General features: G+C 47.0%; 1 protein-coding gene across 11 annotated transcripts in view; it reads right to left on the bottom strand.

Moving 5' to 3' along the window:
• AKAP13 (A-kinase anchoring protein 13) overlaps positions 1-21,774 on the bottom strand; it is a 268,166-nt gene that overhangs the window by 73,519 nt on the left and 172,873 nt on the right. For 10 of the 11 annotated variants that reach the window (XM_044444959.1, XM_044444962.1, XM_044444958.1 and 7 more), the window contains one exon: positions 1,913-1,994. In XM_044444959.1, coding sequence (XP_044300894.1) covers positions 1,913-1,994 — 82 coding nt within the window. Of the gene's footprint in view, positions 1-1,912; positions 1,995-9,504; positions 12,616-21,774 lie in introns of those variants that run through there. The other variant, XM_044444967.1, reaches the window with a different exon arrangement.

Genomic DNA, 21,774 nt, shown 5'->3' with positions numbered 1-21,774 from the left:
GCAAAACACCAGCCACGTCCCGACTGCAGTAGCAGCACCAAGAACAGATGGACACATTCAACCAGTGCCCTCAAACTATCCTTCAGTGCCTCAGGGAATAAAGGTTAAAAATCATTTCTTGCCTATTCATAATTTCTTCATTAATAAATATATGAGCTGCCTTTCGGCACAGGTATAAAACTTACAATTAAAGCTTAAGGCAATTTAAAATGCATAGCACAGTAGAAACGATGTGAAGAGCCGAAAGGTGGCTAAGAGGGCTATGCTGTGGTTCCCTGACAAGATGGGGCAAAGGAAAGGAGGGCTGCCAGTGAATTCATGTGATTTTTTATTTATTAGATTTATACCCTGCTCTTTTGTGACAATAAACACAACTGATTTGCTCAGAGAGCCTTTGGGCTGATGTAGCAGACAAGAATGAATGAACGAATGAACGAACGAACTAGTGGAAAGGGGAAGGAAGAGGAGAGACCAGAATGCCCCATCTCTGGTGGTCCCTCTACCTCAGGGACTGCTGCCAGCAGCAGGACTTCATGAGGTGAGCTTGATGGTCTGTCTGCTAGGGAAAAAAAATGAAAAAGAGGCCAAAGAGATGAACATCATCTGTCACCTGCTCCGCCAGAGTTTTGGCAGTTTTAAAAGGGGCCTGGCCAGGCTTGTGTTCTCCTTTGGGTATGGATTCCAAACAGCAGGTGCTACAGCAAAAAAAAAAAGGGGGGGGAGGCTCCTCTTATGCATCTGCAGGAGCAGAGGAAGGAAGAGTGGAGAGGCTACTTCTCCTGGCCTTCCCATCCCACCTGCCATCTGGCCTCACTGAAGCACAGGATAGTATTGTTGGAAGGGGCCAGAAGGCTCAGCTCCTTGTTCAGTGCAGGACTCCAGGCTAAAACATCCCTGACAGATGGCTGTCCAGCTGCATCTTGAATGCCTCTAGTGTGGGAGAGCCCAGAAACTCATTAGGTAATTGGTTCCATTGTTGTACTGCTCAAACAGTTAGGACATTTTTCCTGATTATCTAGCTGGAATCTGGCTTCCCGTAACTTGAACCTGTTATTCCATGTCCTGCACTCTGGAATGACTGGGAAGAGATCCTGGCCTTCCTCTTTGTGACAACCTTTCAAGTAGCTGTGGAGTGCTATCATATCTCTCCTCAGTCTTCTCAAGGCTAAACATGTCCAGTTCCTTCAATTTCTCCTCACAGGGCTCTGCTTCCAGTTCCCAGATCATCCTTGGTGCCCTCCTCTGAACCCTTTCCAACTTGTCTGTATCCTTCTTAAGCTGTGGTGCCCAGAATTGGACAAAGGGCTCCTCCCCCTTGGACTCTCCCACTACCCTTTCCCTTGGTCCAAGAGGGCAGGACTGCACTGGCTCCATTATATTTCAGTTTTTGTTGAGCAGCTGCCTGTGCGCTTCACTTTAAAGAAATACAGGGTATGAAATCAGGCCAGTGGTCTTTCCCCAACCAGCTTTCCCCAACCTGGTACCTTCCAAGTATTTTGGACATAGCCCCCATCAGCTCCAGCCTGCATGCTCAATGATCACGGAGGAGGGAGGCCAGAACATCCACAGGACCACAAGCTGGGGCACGACCAGCTTACACTCTCCAAGATTCTGACAAGCTTTCAGACAGGAATCTGTTCCCACCTTACCTGGAAATTCTGGAGATTGAACAGGTAACTTTGGCATATAAAGCATGTGCTCCACCATTAGTTCATGGCACTTGCTGGTGTTCTGTCCCATTCAAAGTTTACAACATGCATCAAATTAAGCATGGAAATCAATCTGCACTGCAACCTGCCAAAGCGTTTGAAGCAACTTGGTTGCTTCACATAGCCTCGCACCAGAGGACCAAATGCAATACCTGGGCATGATCTGCTTGATTTTCTATTTCAAGGAATGAAGCTCCTCTTACCTGCAGTATGGCAAGGATGCTTTGGCTTCAGCAAGGAGGGATCTGGAAGCGGTTCAATGGGGCACCAGTTTTCACGGTTAATCTAAGGAAAAGCAGAGAATGGCATGTGAGGATTTTCAAATAGCCTCTGCAGCACCCAAGGGCTGTGTGTGGACCGGCTGTGTCAGATGAAAGGACGTAAAAAGCACTCTCATCACCAGACCTGAAGAGGGACAGACCCAAGGCAGTTCAATCCAACAGTGCACACCTTCAATGATATTTGCAGTATATATCTGTTTGAAACTCTTTTTAATTTTTTAAATAGAGCTATTTAGAAACTCCCACTAAAGATGGATGCAATCTTGCTGACCTTAAGAGGGAGCAGAAATAGGGGAACCACTTTAAACCAAACTGGGAGATGCTGGGCTTTCAACTCGCCAGCCATTACTGTAAGACTATATGAATCTAATTAAGCAGCTGTGTAAAAGGAAGCATCAATAACAAGAAAAGTGTTTATAAAAGGCTTTATCCATGGTGCATGAACTGTGGTATTAATGGATACCCCAAAGTTGGCAAAGAATATAGAATTAACCAGGCACAAGTAGTTGAAGCTGTTCCGATAAAGATGCAGACTGTAAACATGCAGGTTAAAGTGCGCATTACTGGGAGGGGGAGGGGCTGGAGGAAAGTAATCAACTATTAGCATGCCATTCACTTCCACCCCCCCAACACTGAGAGATTTAGCAGACAGCAATGGTTTTCCAAGAAACTGGATTATTAATTTGTCATTAGCAGGAAGGATTTCAGTAGCTTTCAAATGCAAAATATCCACCATGCCCTTGAAAACAGAACAATTAAATGAATGGTTGCTAAAAACCTATGTCACTATAATGGAGAAATTGACACTTTAGATTAAAGTAAGAGAAGGAAGAAAATAAAGAGTTTATCAAATGGACTCTGAGGCACTTCAGTTTGCTATAGCACTGTGCTCTATGAATCAGCATGTTCAGAAAGAGATACCCTGTGGGTCTTGTTTTCTGATATGATTGTGTACTTTGTTGCTTCCTTCGTACTTGCTTTGTGAAATTGAGGGATGGCCACAACAAAAATCTCCAAGGAATGGCTGGGTACCCTTCCTCAGAGCACAACATCTGCCATCTGAAATGGTCCCCTCTCACTTTGCTTAGGGGTAGACCCACGTCTGGAAGATGCTGCATCCCACACAATCGGAGCCTCCAGAGGCTGATCAGCTTTTTATAAAAGGGCTTACAGAATTCACAGAATTACAGAATTTAGCTAAAGTCATAAAATTCCGGAAAAGCAAGGGTGGTACCTGTTGGTGGAGAATGGAATGCGGTGGAGCTCCCAGGTACTGCACTCCAGTATTCTTCTGAAAAAAAAATCTCAAGCATCTTTCTGACTAAGCTTTAAGTGAAGTGCTACCCCACCTGCTGTGTCGCAGAGGCCCCTTCCAGCTCCCTCCTTGCAAGAATGGGCCAGTTCAGTATTAGGAAGACTGATTCTTCCCTGCGGCTCTTTCTCAGAGGCTCGAAGAATGTGATGGGGCAGCAGTGAGGAGCGCAGAAGATGGTTTAAACTCGGGAAGAAAGAGGGAAACAGCTGGCCCCTTGCTGGGCACTTCCTGCTACGATTTACCACCGAGGATGAGAAAGTCAAATCTCAGACCTGAAGACGAGGCCACAAACTTTTTCTTTCCTATACCCTTGTGCTTCAGATCATCTCGTGCTCTTCACATGTATTGTGCCATTGAAAACCCTTCCAAGATTCCAATGCAACCTTCTTGAATAAAGCTACAAAATTAAATTTAATGCACTGGGAGTCAGGGAAGAAGGGGGAAACAGATTATTTTTAGGTTGCATTTCCTTGTTACACCCTCGGGTCTGCGTTTCCTTTAATCATGTTCTAATATAGCTTCCAGTGGGCAAAGAATAAATTTTTCTTTCCTGTTTGTGAACAGATGCTTCTGAGTTGTGCATTGTCTCTTGCACATTAAAACCTAATTCTGAATTTTGGAAAAGTCATTCACATGCTCCAACAACCCCCCAGGAACGCCCCTCCATCAGTTTTGGGTATTCTGGGTAGCAGGTCGAAGTGTCTGCAGAAAAGCACAGGGAGCCCAAAAAAGACTATGTCTGCCTCTATGTGCATTTCTGTCTGCAGAAATATTATGTATACAGAAATGCACACACACACCAGTTTTCTTCATGTAAAATACTAAGCTCCCCTTAAGAAGGAAATTTCAGAACTCTCAGGCTTCCAATATCCGCTGCTCCAGTGAGATGGGAGGAGCAGCAGCAGTGATTTCCACTTTTCCAAAATTCTGATTTCTTCCCCTCCTCTAGATGGGGCTTGGAGTGCGGTCTAGAGGAGGTGTGTGGATAGAAATAGGGCATGGTTAGATAGGCCATAGGATTTTTGTACTCTTCTGACCTCTTCAAGACCACTATTGCAAATTTTGCTACCTCCTCCTCAAGCTGTAGCAATTCAGCTTAAGAGTGGGGACTCGGAAAAACCCTATAGCTCAGGGATGGTCTCCAGGGACTACAGGATTGTCTTCTCAGTGGATTTTCCAGATCTTCCAGCTTTAAACACAGATCACCTTTTGTATATAAAAAGGTGGAGGGAGCTACCAAGAACAGCATGGAAAGCAACACATAACAGGTCACAGTGTGCAAAGGTATGGACTGACAGGGACACTCTGTGAGCAAAGGGGCTTAATGTGCTGCTGTGAACCGCCTTGAGAGCTTTGGCTGTTGGGTGGCACAGAAATTAATAAGTATGTAGGAAGAGCATTTTATGTAGCCAGGGATGGACTCATACACCACCAATGGAGGAATTTGTTTGCCTGGCCTTTTATTTGAACATACCCAACTGTGATACAGTTTGAAACTACAAAATAACCACACGATTGTGCTTATTAAGGCAAGTGTACATAGAAAATGTGTATACTGGGTGGAAATGCTCATGAAGACACCATTATATTAGGGGGGGGGACTGCTTGCAAAAACAGTTATGCATGCTAGAAATGTTTGTACAAAGAATGCACAATCTTTTTCTCATACATTTTCCAGCCTGAAATTGCAAACTGATGCAGAAACAGACCATATGTAAGATATAGTTGGGAAAATAGGATACTGAGCAAAACCGAAGCTGACAGATTCACCCAGATCAGCAAACACTGCAAGGAACAGCTGATATTTAAGTGTGGATTCCCCTCGTGTGCATGTAAGTGATCTCTGTGGTGAGAGGTAGCAGAAGAGAGGGAAAATAAAACAGAACAGCTTTTTCCAGGCTCCATCCACAGAAGAAAGAAAGATTCATGCATCATGCATCTTGCATTTCTGGTACTGAAGTGAATGCTAGCTCAGTGCTAGACTTCCAGATTGGTGCCAATACTCCACAGAGGTTGGAGTGCAAGAGTGAGATTTGGAAGATCTGGTTTTTGTCCCCACTCAGCCATGAAGTTTACTGGGGAACTCTGGGCCACCCATTGATTCTCAAGCTAACCTGCCTCACAGAGTTGTTGTGAAGATAAAATGTAGAGGAGAGGGAAGGTTATAGAAGCTGCCTTGGATTGCTTACAGCAAAGGGGGTGATATAAATATAACAAAAGACAAAGACAATAAAATAGCATTAGCCATAGCCATCTATGCACACTGCCTGCCTGCAACCACATCCAACTGAGCACCTACATGCATTGGGACCAGGGTCGTATCTAAGCTCAAGCCATTCGACTGACTGCAAATACCTCTGGGTCAGGCTTAGGCCTTGTCTTCCTGGGCAGTCAGGCTAGATTAGCTCTCAGCATTACTGAGCTGCCATTTTCTGTGTCCTGCTTCCTTTAGGCTAGTGCCTTGGCTCCATCCCCCAGCCAGGGAATGACTTGGCCCTAAGACAGCAAATGTCCTGTACTTTGAAGAAAGAGGAAAGACAACAGCAACTCTAATCCCTTCATACGAATTATGACGTTTCTTGCCAGGTATCAGAAGTACTTCCCGACAGTTAGGACCCTGAGGGTATGGAATGGGCTTCCACGGGAGGTGGTTGAGGCCCCATCCGTGAGGGTGTTCAAGGATAGGCTGGACATGCACATGGTGGGCATGTTGTGAGCAGAGCCGGCTGGAGCCGGGGGTCAGACTAGATGGCTCAGTCTGCCCTCCTCCACAGGAGAAAAAGGGTCACGACCCACCTCTGTGTGACACCCCCTCACATACCTATTTGTCGCTAGCAGGTCCCCTCTTCTCCAGGCTGCAAAGACACAGCTCCCTCAGTCTCTCCTCATATGGCTTGCCCTTATGCCATACGGCTTTCAAAGCAGCTGCTGGCCTCTGTTGGTCTTGTGCTGACACAGCTCAAGGAGAGCTGCCTCCTCTTCTGCCTCTGCTGGAGTGCAAACCCAGGTGGCTGATTAGAACATCAGCCCCATATATGGCCAGCCCCACAGCCACTTCCAGATGGGGGGCTCCTAGCACTCCCAAACAGGAGGTGTTGTGCAGCTATTCACTGAATTGCAAATGTCAATCACATGTTCTCCGACTCCACCAGTGGGATGCTCAGCCCAGCATCAGCCAGTCTATGCTGGTCAAAGTATACCTGGGCGGGCCTTGCCTATAGAATCCACCTGCCTTTTTATTTAGTGTGGGCTTATGGCATGAGTGAGCCTGCTCACCCGGAGTGCAAATGAGACATTAGGAGAGGCAACCTGGTGCTGACACCACTTGGTCCTCTCTGTGCGCATTCACATGTAAGGTCTAACTGTGCATCAGAGAATGCACTGTTAAGTGAGAAAGTATTCCGTTTCCACTCTCCAGTCTGTCTGATGTAAAATTTGTCCATTAATACATTACTATTCTAGAGACCTCCAGCTTGCCAGCCATAACACAAGAAAAGATGGGAGCCCACATTGAAAAGGCAACTTTGAATAACGGTCCATGATCCCATGAGGTTTAAAAATGCTCAGCAAAAGGTCCAAGGAAGGAAATCATGCAAAGAAGGTTGTGTTTGCGATTATCACAGGGAATATGGATGCTCAAACTCTTAACCGTGATTTGGAAGACAGGCAAAGAACCAATGGGTTCCAATGACAGGAAGACAGACTGAATCTATTCCAAATGACCCTGTCGCCTCAAAGCACCACAGGTGAGCAAAGAAGAGTCTCTTTACAAACTTGGCTTAACACCAAGCTTAACACCAGGCTGGTCTGTCTGCTGCAATTCTGCAGACTGTAGCATGGAATACTGGGGTCAGAAATCAGCTGAGCATTTCATCTTTCAATTCAAAAATGCAAGGTTATAGTCCTTATGATGTACTTCAATGCCTGTGAAAATCCTAGAAACCAGAGGGGTAGGTAAGTAAGATTTCCACTGCCTGAGGGCAGTGACTTTGCCCTGTTGCCTACTCTATTACAGCAAGCAGAGTTATGTATAACACTAAGAATGGCGCATAACTGCACAATGACACACTTGCATAATGTACACATGCTTTTTGTGGTCCAACATTTGGGCCCCTTCAGAGCACTGTTTTCCCTTTCAGCCCCAAGCATATGGCCATGCTTTGCAAATGCTGACTATTTATCATATCCCAAGTTCATCCAGAACAGTTTGGATTTTGTTCGGTTTTGCTCCCCTGATGGCAAGCAATAAAAGCAGACCTGTCTAGATTCCAAGTCAGCAAGACCTGGGAGATCTGCGCGCCAAACTCCGCAGCCTCCATCCCAGAGGGTGCCTCCTTCCCAAGGGAACACAACCGACTAGCCTGCATTACACTTAGATCTGGCTGCCTTCCTCCAGCGTCCTCCTCTGCCAGGAAAATAAAGCGCTTAAAAGTGACAAAACATTCCCAGGCTGCCACCTTCCCATTCGGCTGAGCAGTGGCTAATTTTAGATTTGGGGGTGAAGGGGGGGTGGGGGTGGGCGGAAGAATGCCAAGAACCGTTAGCCAAGAGAGGTATTTACTGCTCCAACCTCCACACCCTATTTAAAGGCATAACCAAATCCTAAATCCAATTAGGAAAAAGAAAAAACACACACACAATTTGTGGGGAAAGGGAGATGCACACTCTTTCTTGCTGCCTTTCAGCAAAACATAAACAAGAATACAAACTTCTTGTATTCTCTAGACAAGTTCCTAAAGGGGGGCAACCTGCCCACTGCAGGGCTCTCGGCAAACCACTGTTTTTCAAAGGGGGAGCTGGAAGCACTGGAAAGCAGTGAAGCACCTACTTGCAGAAAGAAACTGACAGCCATCTGAGTGGGATGGTGTAACGTGGTGTCCTGCAACAGCAGGGGGTGGACTCGATGGCCTTCACGGCCCCCTTCAACTCTACTCTTCTATGATTCCATGCCTAGCTCCAAGTACATGGACCGAACAGGGGGCAGGAATGAAACAGAAAGGCCACAGACCCTCTTTGATCTTACTGTAGAGCGGGCAAGGCAAGGCAAGGCAAGGCAAGGCAAGGCAAGGCAAGGCAAGGCAAGGCATGCTTCAGGATGGGTCAGGGAGTGTCCATCCCCAAGCATTGCAGGAGAGTGGAATTCAGAAAGGAGGTAAGGGATTGGTAGTTTCTAGTTTGTTGATCAGTTAATAACACTGCGCCAGGTAAGGGAGAGGGGCGAGAGAGAATATATTCCCGCAGGACTGTTAAAGATTCTCTGACTGAAAAGAACTGGGTTCAATTCTTCTCTCTGCCCTGAAGCTCACTGGTGACAGGCTAGCAGGACATGACCCAGTGAGTGATTATGGGGCTCCAGGGTGTGGTAGTGGATGTTGCCTTGGACTTTGAGGAGATCCAGGTTCAAATCCCCCACATGGCTATTACTGTCACTGTGTGACCTTGAGGCAGCACTCTGTCTCGCCCTAGCCTACCTCCTACGGCTGTTGTGAAGATATAAAGGCAGAGCATGCACTGCACCCTGAAACTGCTTGGAGAAAGGGATAAAATACAGTATGCAAACAATGCAATTGGCAAACAACAGAAACACATGGAACAATTTTCTTATTATAAGAGAAAACAGCAAAAGTAACAAGGCTAGGTAACCATACCTAATGCTTCTGATAGACAAAATAATTGTGCTTAAAATTCAGAATTATATCTGCATGCCCACAGTGATAGATGGAGCAGCATCTGCCTCTGGAGGGGTTTTTTGTTTGTTTTTTTGCATTGCCATGAGAGCAACTGTACTGGATTTCTCTGCATGAAACTACTTGTTTTACTCTTTCAATAAAAAGGAGGAAAAACACTAAGCAAGATGCATTAGAGAATTTCAGACAACATATACTTATATGTCTGCAATGAACATGTGTGCACAGCCCCTGCCTGCGTTTCACTGAAAATCCTTATTTGTGGACAGTGGAACTACTCTTGAGCAAACATGCCTCGGCTCACGAGCGTAAAACTCCGCTACTGGCTATGTTAAAGCATGCCATTAGACATGAACAGATCCACAGGCAACCTTGTCCCATCCTGACAAATGGGGAAAGCAGGGAGCACCACGTTATCTGCCACTTATTCCTCCAACAGAAGTTAGAGGAATGAAAAATGTATGAGTATAGAGGAGAGACTGAAATGACAGTGAAAAGAAGCAAGACCCTACCTTTAGCAACACAACATCTACAGCCCGATCCACCTTGGAAATGTCACACAGGCTGTACCGTCTCTTGTGCCGCTCATACATTTTGTCCAAAAAGTGAGAAAAAGAAACATTAACTCCGGAGAAGATGCAGCAAGCAAGCACACACTCCAAAAGTCTCCCAGTTGTGCTCGCTGAGGGTCCCAAGTCTCGACAAGCTCTCTCTTTCTGCCTCTGAATCACATGGCGCCTGGCCAGCTCTCTTAGCAGGAAGGAGGGAAAAAAATCTTGACTGTGGCTGGTTGATAAAAACAGTCTTCTTGAAACACAGAGCTGCTTGTATGGAAGAGGCGCGCAGCACACCGGATGGGTATACTGCAGGGGACGGTTGGCTATGCCGAGGGATATCTGGGTGTGGACTGAAAAAAAGGACTAAAGAAAAGAAAAAGCCACACCAGATCTTCCATGCAACTCTTTGCCACTGAAAGTTGCTCAGTCCATTTGTAACAGAAGAAACAACTTCAAATCCAGGAAAGAAAAAGACGGAAGGGAAACAGCCAACAACAAAAGTCAGATGTTTGAAACACAAACGTTTCTAACAGACCCCCCAAAATATTCTATGCTAGACTAAACCTCAACGTGCCTAATTCAAAAGAAGTGTGGCAAGAAGATCCAAAGTAAATATTGCTGCTGAGAGAAGAAAGGCCAGCTTTTTAATATCTATCTGCCTATCTAAACACACATTCCACACTTTGTTCTCCAATCTTTTTCCTCAATATGCTCCCTTTGCAGCAAGCCCCCTAAGATGCTCTTGGATAAGTTTTCAGAAAGTTAAATGACAACAGAAGGCAGAAAGTGTGGGTGGGGGGAGGAAAAGCAGCACCACACCCTCTTGACCCAAGATGAGACGTCAGCATTTGCTCACTGCCCCAGTGTCTGTGAGAGCTGAAAACTTAATTACAATTGTGGGAACTTGATTCATCTCCTTGAAAAGTTATGGTGGAGGAGGGAAGGAGGAAGGGCAGAGGTTTCCTCCTTCGATTTGTTTCATTCATCTCAAGATGCAGGCAGAAAGAGGAGAGGAGGGAGAAGTACCCCTGTGGATGTGGAATATTCTAATGCACGGATTCAGGAGCCAGAACCATCATGTCACCCCAACACAGAATAATAGAATAGTTGGAAGGGGCCATGAAGGCCATCGGGCCCAACCCCCTGCTGGTGCCGGTCAACAATTTACATACACCAACCTGCTCAGATGACTGTCCAACATGCAGCAACATGCAGTGATGAAAAGCATTGTTCTCTGAACTCAGAGTTGCTCCAATGAGGAGCAGAAACGGCAGTACATGGGGGGAAAACTGGGCGTATGTAGAATTCTTTTTGCTCTGGAGCAGAAAGGGAACAATCAAAGCATTCTGTTGAATAAGAGTAGAGAATGCTAGTCCAATTCTGTTTGATCTCTCAGTCTCTCTTCTTTCACTATTGGACTTGGTAATTGTCTATATTCAGGGCCTCTTCCCCACTCAATAGCTCATTCACACCAGCCGAACCCAGAGAACATGTTACCACACTGTCTTCTGTCTTCAGAATTTATGGAGAACCTTTCAGCCTGTCCCCTGGCCCCAGACCTCTCCCTGGATGAAATCTTAGTGCCTCCTCTTGCTTGGATTGGGTTCCCGGTTGGGGATTTGAAGGGAATGTGCGCAGAGAAAGTTTGTGTGGGGGGATCAGAAAGCAGAACAGGGTCCTCAAGGCATGCTATCTCCCATGTCCATTACCAAAGAGCAGCACTGTGGTTTCTCCTGCCCTAAAGGTTCCTCCATGACAGTGACGCTAGAGGAGCGCCATCTCCATGCATTCTACATGGAAAGCCCCAATCCGAAGAAATACACTGACTGGAACTGCAGCTGCCCAGAACAGTTTGCATTTCTTTGGATCCTTAGATGCTGGTACCCTAACGGGGTTGGGGGCCTGCGCGTGGCATCCTCAGAGAGGTGGGCCGCTGGGCCACAGAGACTCTTGTCTGCTCCAGCACAGCTCCTTTTGTCCTTTAGAGATGCAGGCGGTACAGGCTATGTCAGGAGATGAGTCCACAAAGAAAGTCCTGAAGCAACACGCGACTACATGGATATTCGCAAGATCTGATTCCCCACATGGAAAGTGGGTTGTTACCTTTCCTTTAAAAGAAGAAAAAAAACCCTGTGAAGGGTCCGATGGGTCATTAGCTCAGACAAACAGGCTGGCTCTTTTCGGAGTCTGTTGCTGGCACTTGCAAAGAGACTTGCCCAATCTGGCTTGCATAAGAGAGTGACTTTCATTATTCCCAGCTAGTGGCCATGCTGGTTGGGGATGATAAGGCTTGTAGTCCAACGTATTTGGGAGGCACTAGCTTGGGCAATAATAAATCTCACAATAAGATTTATTTTATTTTAACTGCTCTCATTTTAGCACCCAATATCTACCCCCCTGCCCTTGCTTCAGAAGGCAGTACAAAACAGGACAGGAAGCAGCATTGGATGAGCGGAGCATAAGCGACCAGTAAAAGCTTCCTGTCTGGCCACAGCCAAATGCTGGGGACGCACCCCAAGCCCCAGTGCTGGAGTCTGTATTTTGCATTAACCCGGCTTCAGCAGAGCACACAGCTTCACAGAAAGGGTTCGCTGACATCCTTCTGGGGGTTCGCCAGATCCTTTCCACAGCATTTAGCATTCGGTGTAGCAATTAACTGGGTCCACTGCAGAAGGCCAATGAAGACTGCCTGGCTACTAGCCCACAGTTGCTAGAACCTGGTGCAGCCACCAGGGTCACAGGCAAGTAAGCCCCTGAATTCTAGCTGGTAAGCAGAAAAATGCAGGGGTGGGGGGGAGATACTGATTCCTGTCCTAGATGAGGGGTTCACAGAGGCATGACAGGCATACCGGATCAGACCAAGGTCCTTCTAGTTCAGCCCTCTGTTCACACAGGTAAGCCAGCTACTTACAGGAATCCTGCATACAGCAGCACCCTCCTGGCCATGTTCCCCAGTCACTGGTGTACACAGAGACACTCCCTCCGACAGTGGGGGCAGCTGCCAACATGCCCCCACCCCAACTGCTGGAGCTCTCTGGGCAGTTTACAGAGGTACATGAGAACAACACAAGAAAATACCATAAAATCTTACCAAAAGTATAAGCTGTTTTTAAAAAGTTAAAAACAGCTAAGAGCAGCCCTGCAAGGACACCTGGGATGGGTAATTTCCTCAAGCCCTTGGATATCCAAGTATAGCTTCAAAAGCCTCAGCATCAGGAGCCTTCTGAACCTGGCACTGAAACTGACAAGGCTGGCATGAGGGGAGCCACCATTCAGAGGGCATTCCACAATTGGGGGGGCACCACAGAGGAAGTCCTCCTCTTTGTTACTGCCTTCCAAGCCTCCCTGCGAGTTGGCTCTTGGGGGAAGGCCCCAGAGGTTGACCATCGTGCCTGGGCAGACATGCAGCCATGAACAGCCTTATGCACCATGAATCTGTGTTGTCCCACCCGTGCACAGCCATCCAGGTTGGCTGCCATCACCACGTCTCGTGGCATAGCTTTACTCTGCACTGAGTGAAGAAGGCTTCCTTTTGTTCTGAATTCTTCACTCATTTGCTTCATGGGAAGGCCTTGCTGGGTTCTAGCATTTTGGGGCAAGGAAAAACCACCCTCCAATCTGCTTTCTCTATACTGTACATACTTCAGGACATAATTTGGCACCCTAGCATGCCTCCACTTACTCATCTTTTTTCTAAGCAAAACCATTCCAAATGCTGTAACCTTCCTTCATAGAAGGAGCTGTTCCAGCCCCTTGAACATTTTGATTAGCCTCTTCTGCACTGTCTGGCCACCATGGAAAACAGGATGTTGGACTAGATGGTCCTTGGGTGGGTGTGCTCTAGAAGGGTTTTTCTTATATTGCTGCAAAAGCCAAAGTAACAACTAAGGAGAAGAGAAAAACCTGCCCAGTCACCTCTCAAACACAGTCAGCATGACATGCTAATGATGCAGGGCATCGGTCTCTCTGTTCTAACAAGGTGTGAGTCCAAACAGCAGACAGCCTGTGCATGCAAGGGCAAAAACTCCACAGGTGCTAAAAGACTCCACAGGTTCAGGCCAAGCTCATTCCCAACAGGTTTCCAACCCATCAGCCCTTCCTCCAGCAATACCATTCAATAGTTACGCCTATGACTTCAGGAATGGGAGGAGGAAAACAGACACTTTTGAGCATTCATTCTTATAGAACGCCACACACAGTTCTGACGACAAAGCTGAGGGACACGTTACAGGGGATGCAAGGCCAAAATGGCAGCTGGCCCAGCTAGGCTGATGAAGAGGGCTTTGCTGGCTCTCTTCTGCCACCCTACATGATGTTCTCCAGGTGTGTGGGCATACGGCTCCCATAAGCATGGCCAGAGATAGAAGATTAGGAAAACAGTAATCCAAAGTTTCTTGGGGAACCAGCTTGTCCACTGCTGGTATAGGCTAAACAAGAATAAAAGGAAGTGAAGCAGCACCCCAGGAACAGAGAAGAAAAGGTTTCCAAAGCAATTTAAACCATTTGAAGTCAAAGGACTTCTTTGGGAACTGAATCGACTCCACCACGAGAGCTGGTTCAACAGAATCTTGCAGGATATGAAGTAGCCTGTGCAACTTCACCCACCCTTGCCCCCTTTATGTCAGTGAAGCCACACACTTCAAGCAAGGGTGCTTCTATGAACCAGGGTAGTGATGTGGTACCATTCAAGAGTTTCTACAGCTTTTTGCAAAACCAGAGAGAGGGGGAAGATTTCAGAAGGGTTCTGCAGTCCCTGAACTAACAGAGGTCTTTTTTTGGTTTTATATACATAGGCAAAAAGTTTACATGGCAGCTGGGATGACTCAGCCTCACTTCCTTCAGAGACCCATAAAGTGAACTTCCATGCATTTGATGCAAGAGGAACTTTTTAAAGCCAGAGGCCTTCCAATCTCTTAAAAGGCTCTGAGCAACACACAGCAGACAAACCAACATTGCTTCAGCTCAGAAGTTCCAAGGTTTTCCAGGTCTTTCAGCCAAGGCACCCCTCTCTCTGAGCCATTAACTTAGAAAAACTAGAGAATGGGACCTGAGATTTTCCCCAACTTCCTGCCCCTGGTGGGTTCTCCATCAAGTGGAGAATGGCCTCACTTTTGGGATAGCTGGTCCGATGTTCCAATAAATGTAATTCATCATGCTCCACAGCACTGCTTTGAGCTACGGTCACCTTCTCCAACCTGGTGGACTCCCATTCAGAATCCTGATCATTAGCCATGTTGGCTGGGGCTAAATGGAGTCGGAGGCCAACACATTTTGCTATCACCAGACTGGGGAAAGTTGGTTTACAAAAGAACTCATCTGAAAACTAATCTGGAATGGCTCCTGTCAACTTAACTTCAATTCTTTGGCAATTCTCCTCTTAAAAATAAAGACTGCTAGGTCCCCAGCACTGCTTAACTGTTTTGGGACAAAGCATGGGGTCTGGACACAATGGCTGGTTCGAACACTTCTGCTTTCACTATTAATGCAGGCCTTTGCAAGCAACCAAACTGGGAAGATGGAGGAATTTCTGCTTCCTTCCTGCATGCTAACTGATCCATCTCATGACACTCATGCATGAGGTGGGGGAAAACCATGACCACATGGGGACTCCTAGTTGGGAAACTGACTCCTCTTCCTGTTTGCCCCAAAGAGTTTTGTCATGATTAATGGCAACAAGAGAGGGCAAGATGTGACATGATGAATCACTGCTTTGGGGCCCTTTTTCGGTCCGAAAGTCCTTGTGACATGTTATGGCTGACTGTGGAGTCCCAAGCACTTCCTCATGGTCATGCCCACCCTCAAAGTGGGTCTGAATGGCAATGCAAGAGGAGAAGGTGAAGTGCTGGCGGTGGGAGATGGTAAGATTTTGCAGAACCTGGGGCATGGCTGCTGCTGCTAAAGGGACTGAAGAGTTATGAAGAAGCTTGACTGAAAACCATTACAGTCCACTGCTCCTGTACTCAGAGGGTTTCAACTGGTCTGTGTTGGGTGTAATCCTTCTGGCATCCCTCTTCTAGCATTCATTGCACCTCCAGTGTATATTTTTGGAAGCAGAAATAACAAAACTATCCTATTTCAGGCACATCACAAGAAGGCAAGACTCACTGGAGAAGACAGGAGGGAAAGTCAAAGACAGGAGGAGGAGGGCAAGACCAACTATGTGATGGATTGATTCCATAAGGGAAGCCACAGCATTCAGTCTGTAAGAGCTAAGCAGAGCTGTCAAGGGCAAGACATCTTGGGCATTCATTCATAGGGTCACCATAAGTCAGAGACGGTTTGACAGCACAGAAGAACAGAGTTTACTTTATAAATAATGGCTCCACTCCGTCTGCTGTGTACCATTATTACGCTTTCCAACAGTGGACAGGTCTATCAAAGCCAACTGGTTTCATTTGGAGTAAGTATTGCTAACAGTCCTTGTTTGCAGTTCCCCTTTCCCCCTGCAATGCTGCCATCCTCCCATCTCACTTAGAAAGTTCAGTAATTAGAAATAAAGGTTTTCCAATTATCTGTGGTTATTTCCTTTCATATGTCATGTTAATAACTTATGTTTTCTTGGGATATTTTAAATTATGCTTCAGAGTCAGCTTTTGCTCTGTGGCTGAACTAATCAACGAGGACAGAAATGGATGTTCCATGAAAGCACCCATGCTTCCCATGCCAAAATTCCAGGTTCAAACCCAGCACCTCCAGCTTGGGCTAGAAAAACTTCTGCCTGAAATACCGGGGAACTGCAGCTGCCAGGCAGTGCTTGCAATACTGGGCAGGATGGACCAGTCATCTGACCTGGCAAAGGCCACTTTCAGTGCTTCGATGAGTAAGGCTCAACAGACGCAGATTTTCCACCTGGCAGCCCACTGACTTCCAGATGCTGCATACTCAGTGAGACCTAGCCGGCTGCAGCAGGCACCAACAGCACATGTGTGGTGCTTAATGTAAGACATCATGAACTTGTCTTCCCTTCATGCAGTGTAGATCTTTATTGGCATTTCACAACTACAAGGCAAAGTAAAAACCCTCTAATAAGCTGAAAGAGAAGCCCCTGCTCATGTAAAGAGTGTTGAACCCAAACTGGGGACTTCCCACCAAAATTCTTCTCTTTCAGTAACTTTGCGGGCTTTACCACCAAGGTGGCTCCCACTGATGAAAGGCCTGCCAAGGAGACCTACACAAGCCCGCTATCTGGTAGTGCATCTCCCCCGATGCCTTGTCACAGGGCCAATGACCAGGCAAGGCAATAGGTCTTCCTCCTCCTCTTCTTCGAACCCTTCTAACACTTCCAAAATGTCTCTGCTCCCCTGGTTGGTCAAGGAACCTGTGAGCAGTGACCCTTAGGGCATTTCAAAGACCTCTGCCTCTCCCTGAGTTTCTAATACTCCCATCACTGAATCTTCAAGGTCATCTTCTCTGGAATCTCAAGCATGACAACTCTGGGATGCTTGCCTAGAGGGACAGTCTTGTTCACTTACTACATCAGGTAAGATGCCCTTTATGCACAGGCAGTCATGGCCCAGCAGAAAGGCCCCCTGCATGGGCCGGTTGGGATGGGAGGCTTCCAACAGAAATGGCTGAACGGCCAGCAGCCAAAGCGTCCAGAACTCTCCCCGCCCCCACCCACAATTCCATCTTGAACAGATTTCTGCTGTATCCCTAAATATACAAACTGAGAGACCAACTGCTGTTGTACACAGATTATTCCCTCCAGGGTGTTCAAATCAAAGCTCGCCTGGCTGCGTTCTGTATCTGCTTCCACTTCCCTGAGCTGCCACTGGACAGCCGTCCCTTCCCCATCTTGTCCTAGGGTTTGGCCAGCATCAAGCGTCTGCTGCTGTAAACAGTTGTGGGGAGAAATAGCCAAATTGCTTGCGCTTGCAGTTCAGGCCTATTGTACTCTCCTCACATTTGGATGGAATCCCTGCTCCATCACCCACAGACTGCAGCTCTCCAATTTCAGATAGTCAAATCCCTTCGCAGTTACGCTGGGAGGAAAGGGAAAGAGAAGGGCCAACATGGGCATGTTAAGAAATGGCAACTTTGGCTGTTGCACTGTGTGTGTACGTATGTACTCGTGTTTCTCCAGTTACGAAGCATACAGAGTGTCACCTCAAGCATGCATGCATGCACACACACTCAGGATCACAGAGTACAGTATCACAATTCCCAATCTGTACTTGTGTACCTGGAAAGAATAGTTGGCTTGCCACAAGAGACAAATGTATTCAATAACTGAGATCTCCTACAAGCGCCAAGTACACGGCCAAACAGAAGGCTGCATGCCACACCTTTCAGCACGCCAGTGTTTGGGGCTAATCTTCGCCTCTACTTAAGCAGGGGGATGGGATGGGATGGGCACTTGTCCAGAGCAGTGGATCCAGGTTGCCTCTGGCACACTGCAAGTGAACACGAAGTGTCTGCAGTGCACCAGAGCAGCAGCTTTAAAATGGACACCAGTCCGCTGCAAACAGGCGCCCACTCAACCACCAGCCAGATAGTGACTGCGATAATTATAAATCCCTCAGCGGGCTGGGCCCAAGGAGACGGAAGGGGCCATCTGCTCCCACGTCAGAGGGCTCGCTTCCTCAGATCTGCTGGGGTGGAAGGGCCTTCCTTGGTCTTCCGACTGGGGCCCAGGCACAGTGAACTGAAATGTGGGAGGGGGCATTTTTAGTACTGCAGCTAAACCACGGGACTCCCAGACCTCAGGAGATCCACTTGCTTTTTGTCACCTGCTCAAGATTTGGGGCCGAGCAGGCATTCGACCCACTGGACAGAGGGCCACACTGTGGTTAGCCCCCTGCTCCTAAGATTGCTTTAATCTGCTGCACTTTTGAAAATGGCTTTGTTCGCCCCGAGGCTTCGGCAAATGGGGCGGCATAGAAGCTTCCTAAATAAATAAATATAAATAAATAAATAATAGCCTGTTTGCTATGTTTTCTAGCTTGACTGTAAAAATAAAATGTAACAGACATGCTGTAGGAAGCTGCCCTGAAGACAGTGCATTAGCAGGAGGACAAGATATAAACCTTTTAATAAATAAGCAATCCTGGACGCTGCCTGTGCAGCTCTGCTCTGAGTTAGCCGCCTTCGGATACAGGGGCAGGCCCAGAATTGGGGTGTAAAGGAAAACACAGTCTGGATCCCAGAGGGCAAGCTGTTCAAGTTCTTATTCGAAAGCACAAAACCCTTGTCAGGTATAAGACTGGAGTGCTTTTCTGATGGGGGTGGAAGTCTCAGAAGTTTGGAGAAAACTGGATGAGAGTAAGTCAAAATGGAGTGAAGACAACATAAGCAGCTTGTCTTTTGATGTGACAGATCCAAGCTGCGCTATTAAAAACATCTGGAAGTACTGCAGAGATGTGTGCTTTCCTGAGCTTTTTTCTGTTTTCTTTTTCAAGCTAACCAGCCATTTCATTTCCAAACCAAAATCTGGGCCTGCAGTTTTTTTCCCCCTTTTTAAAATGCCCCCCTTTTTTTTCCAGCTCACTGTGCAGTTGCTCGCCCAGATAATCCACCTCCCCACTCCCCTCTTCCACTTGCTGACCTTTTAACAATGAGGAAATCATAGTTACACTGAGAACAGAGACTTTCTTTGATATCTGTTTCATATTAGGCTAGCCATGTTGTTATGAAAGTCTGAACATGATGCAATCTGCAGAAACACTGCTGCACATTCATGCCCTGGACAGTGCAAGGCCTACACTGAACAGATTCGTGAAGGAAGGTGGGTGGCGCTGGGAGGAGAGCTTCAGAGCTTTTTAAGCAGAATCAGATCAAAAATTGTAAGTGTATTCAGAACGGCTTCACACATGATATGTGAAGGAGGTATTCACACATGATATGTGTGAATACCTCCCCAAGAGGGGGGGTATTCCCATATAGCCATGGCAAAGGCCCACACATCTGAATTCAGCTTAATCACCAGCTGTTATTTCTGCATGCCCTGCATCTTCTTTTCTTCTTCCTCTGGCTAGAAAACAGGAGAAGGCCCCTTCCTCCTAAGTTCTGCAAATTTCAAAAGCAGGGGTGTTTGCTCTGCTTCTCTACAACTTCTGGAAAAGGTACACACTCCAGAGATGCACAAGCAGCCTTCTGCTCACTTTGAAACACAGTCCACCCCACTCCAGCAGTAAAATCAGCTCTGCCAAAGTGCTGGACTTAATGCTAGTAAAGCGATAGTGCCAATCTTACACCAGCAGAAAGCCAAAGTCAGTTACAGTGGAAACCCATGGAGGGACAAAACACCAACTCCTGTTCTAACCCGGTTCATAATTCCTCCATGGAAAGAGGTAATCTGCATGCAGATGGGGAAACCACAAAGTCCCTGAAACTTCAATGGAACATTCCATGGGTTATTACTCCTGATCCCCCCTTCCTCCTATTGGGGTGGTGTTTCCCTGGGAGTGAAGGATAAGGCAGAAGGTGGTGGAAGATGCTGATGTGAGCCAAGTTGAGACAGAGGTCTACTATACATGGGATATGCCTGCCCACCACAATTCTGATCACGTATTTGAGAACCACTGCCCAAATTCCTACTCTGTCCCTAAACATCTCATTCACACTTTCTACACAAGCCCTGTGAGAAAGGAGAGGAGCCATCCCTTCCCTTTCCTGAAGTTAAGATTGCCTTCTCCAACCCAGTACCCTCCCAGATGAGCTCCAAAATACACACAGGCAAAGAAAACATGAGTATATCTTGCCCAATTCAGAGAGAAGAATTTATGTGTTCATGCAATGGGTAGGGGAGATCAGCATTCGCTCCCTAGCTAAAGAGGTGGTGGTTTCAATGCATCATTCCTTTGGAGAACCTCTCACGTTACTTTGTTTATGGAGGAACACATCTGTCCTGTAACCCCAGAGCAAGAGTGGAATAATTTCAGGCTGATTGGATCTACTGTTCCTATTTCCTAGAACACCAAGATCCATCAACTGGAGCCAGGCGCCATGTGGCTCAGAAATTTGCTTTGTTTTTTAAAAGTTTTATCAGCCACCTTTCACCATGCATTTGCCTCACCAGGTGTTAAAGTATTGCATACGCAAACATGTGAATTACACTTACAGACACAAATGCTCAGTGAGGGAAGCTGCATTTTTAAATGCAGACAAGAACAAAGGAGGTCAGGCTTTTGTTTTAAAGAGCCAGCACTAATGAAGTCCAACCTGTCTCCCTGGTTAGGAAGCCCAAAAGTATGGGGGGGCACCAGGGATCCCCCTGGAATCTTAGAATTAATGAACAGGGTGCCCCTGAGCACATGCTCAACCCAGGAACTTGGGTTCCATACCATAACAGAGCTTCCCACAAAAAATCCATTCATCCTTCCCCTTTCAGCAGCCTCACGGAGGGTGTGGTCCAGTGGCAGAGGAGATGCTTTGCATATAGAAGGTCTCCAGTTCAATCCCTGGCATCCCAAGCTGGGCTGGAAAAATTCCCGTTTGAAACCCTGGAGAGGTATTGCCAGTCAACACTGACAATAGGGGACTAAACAGACCAGTGACCTAGGCAGCGCTCCGTTGTCAAGCCACTGGGAGTCAGAAGCCTCAGTGATCTACTGCAAACTACCCAGAGGCTGGATTTTAGGTCCTGATTTACCTTTGGCTTATCCCTGATCTAAGATGCACCTGCCATTCACATGGAATGCTGGCCAGACAGTCTGGGCCTCAATGTTACACAACGTAATTTGCACATGTGCAGTGGAATGTCCCCCAAAGGCTCCCACAATTTGTTCACAGGTGCACAAAATGGGGGTGGTGGTGTCCTGCTAGTGGTCTTCTTCCCAGGGGATGGCTGTGGGACATCCAAGCAATTCCACAACAGGAACCTCCCACTATCCAAGCGGAAGCAGGGAAGCCTGCGCATCAGCAGGCAGTATCACCTGATGCATCTGCCATATTCCCTAAACGGAAGTGCTTTTGGGTAGGAAACAAAGAACATACCTACATGCAGGTCCTTATTTGGAACTACATTCCACTGAACTGGATGGACTGCCAAGGAAATGTGCTCCTGACTGAAGCGCCAGAAAGCTTTTTGGGTCCTTCAGGCAGAAGTTGTTATGGGAAGAGATAAACAGTCAGTGGAAGCACAGAAATGTACTTATTTCTGCTTCTTGTAGAGAGTGTGGAAACTTGATTTCTGTGCAGAACCGAGAGGCAAACACTGGATGGATTTTGAAGGAACGAACAAAACCAGGTTGCGTTCAGGTTTCATCAAAGCGCTTATGTCTACAT

This window comes from Varanus komodoensis, unplaced genomic scaffold (assembly GCF_004798865.1).
Source record: "Varanus komodoensis strain SLA01 unplaced genomic scaffold, ASM479886v1 scaffold46_3, whole genome shotgun sequence".
Lineage (NCBI taxonomy): Eukaryota > Metazoa > Chordata > Lepidosauria > Squamata > Varanidae > Varanus > Varanus komodoensis.
Note: the sequence above shows the minus strand (reverse complement) of the source record. Positions and strands in the feature narration are given on the sequence as shown.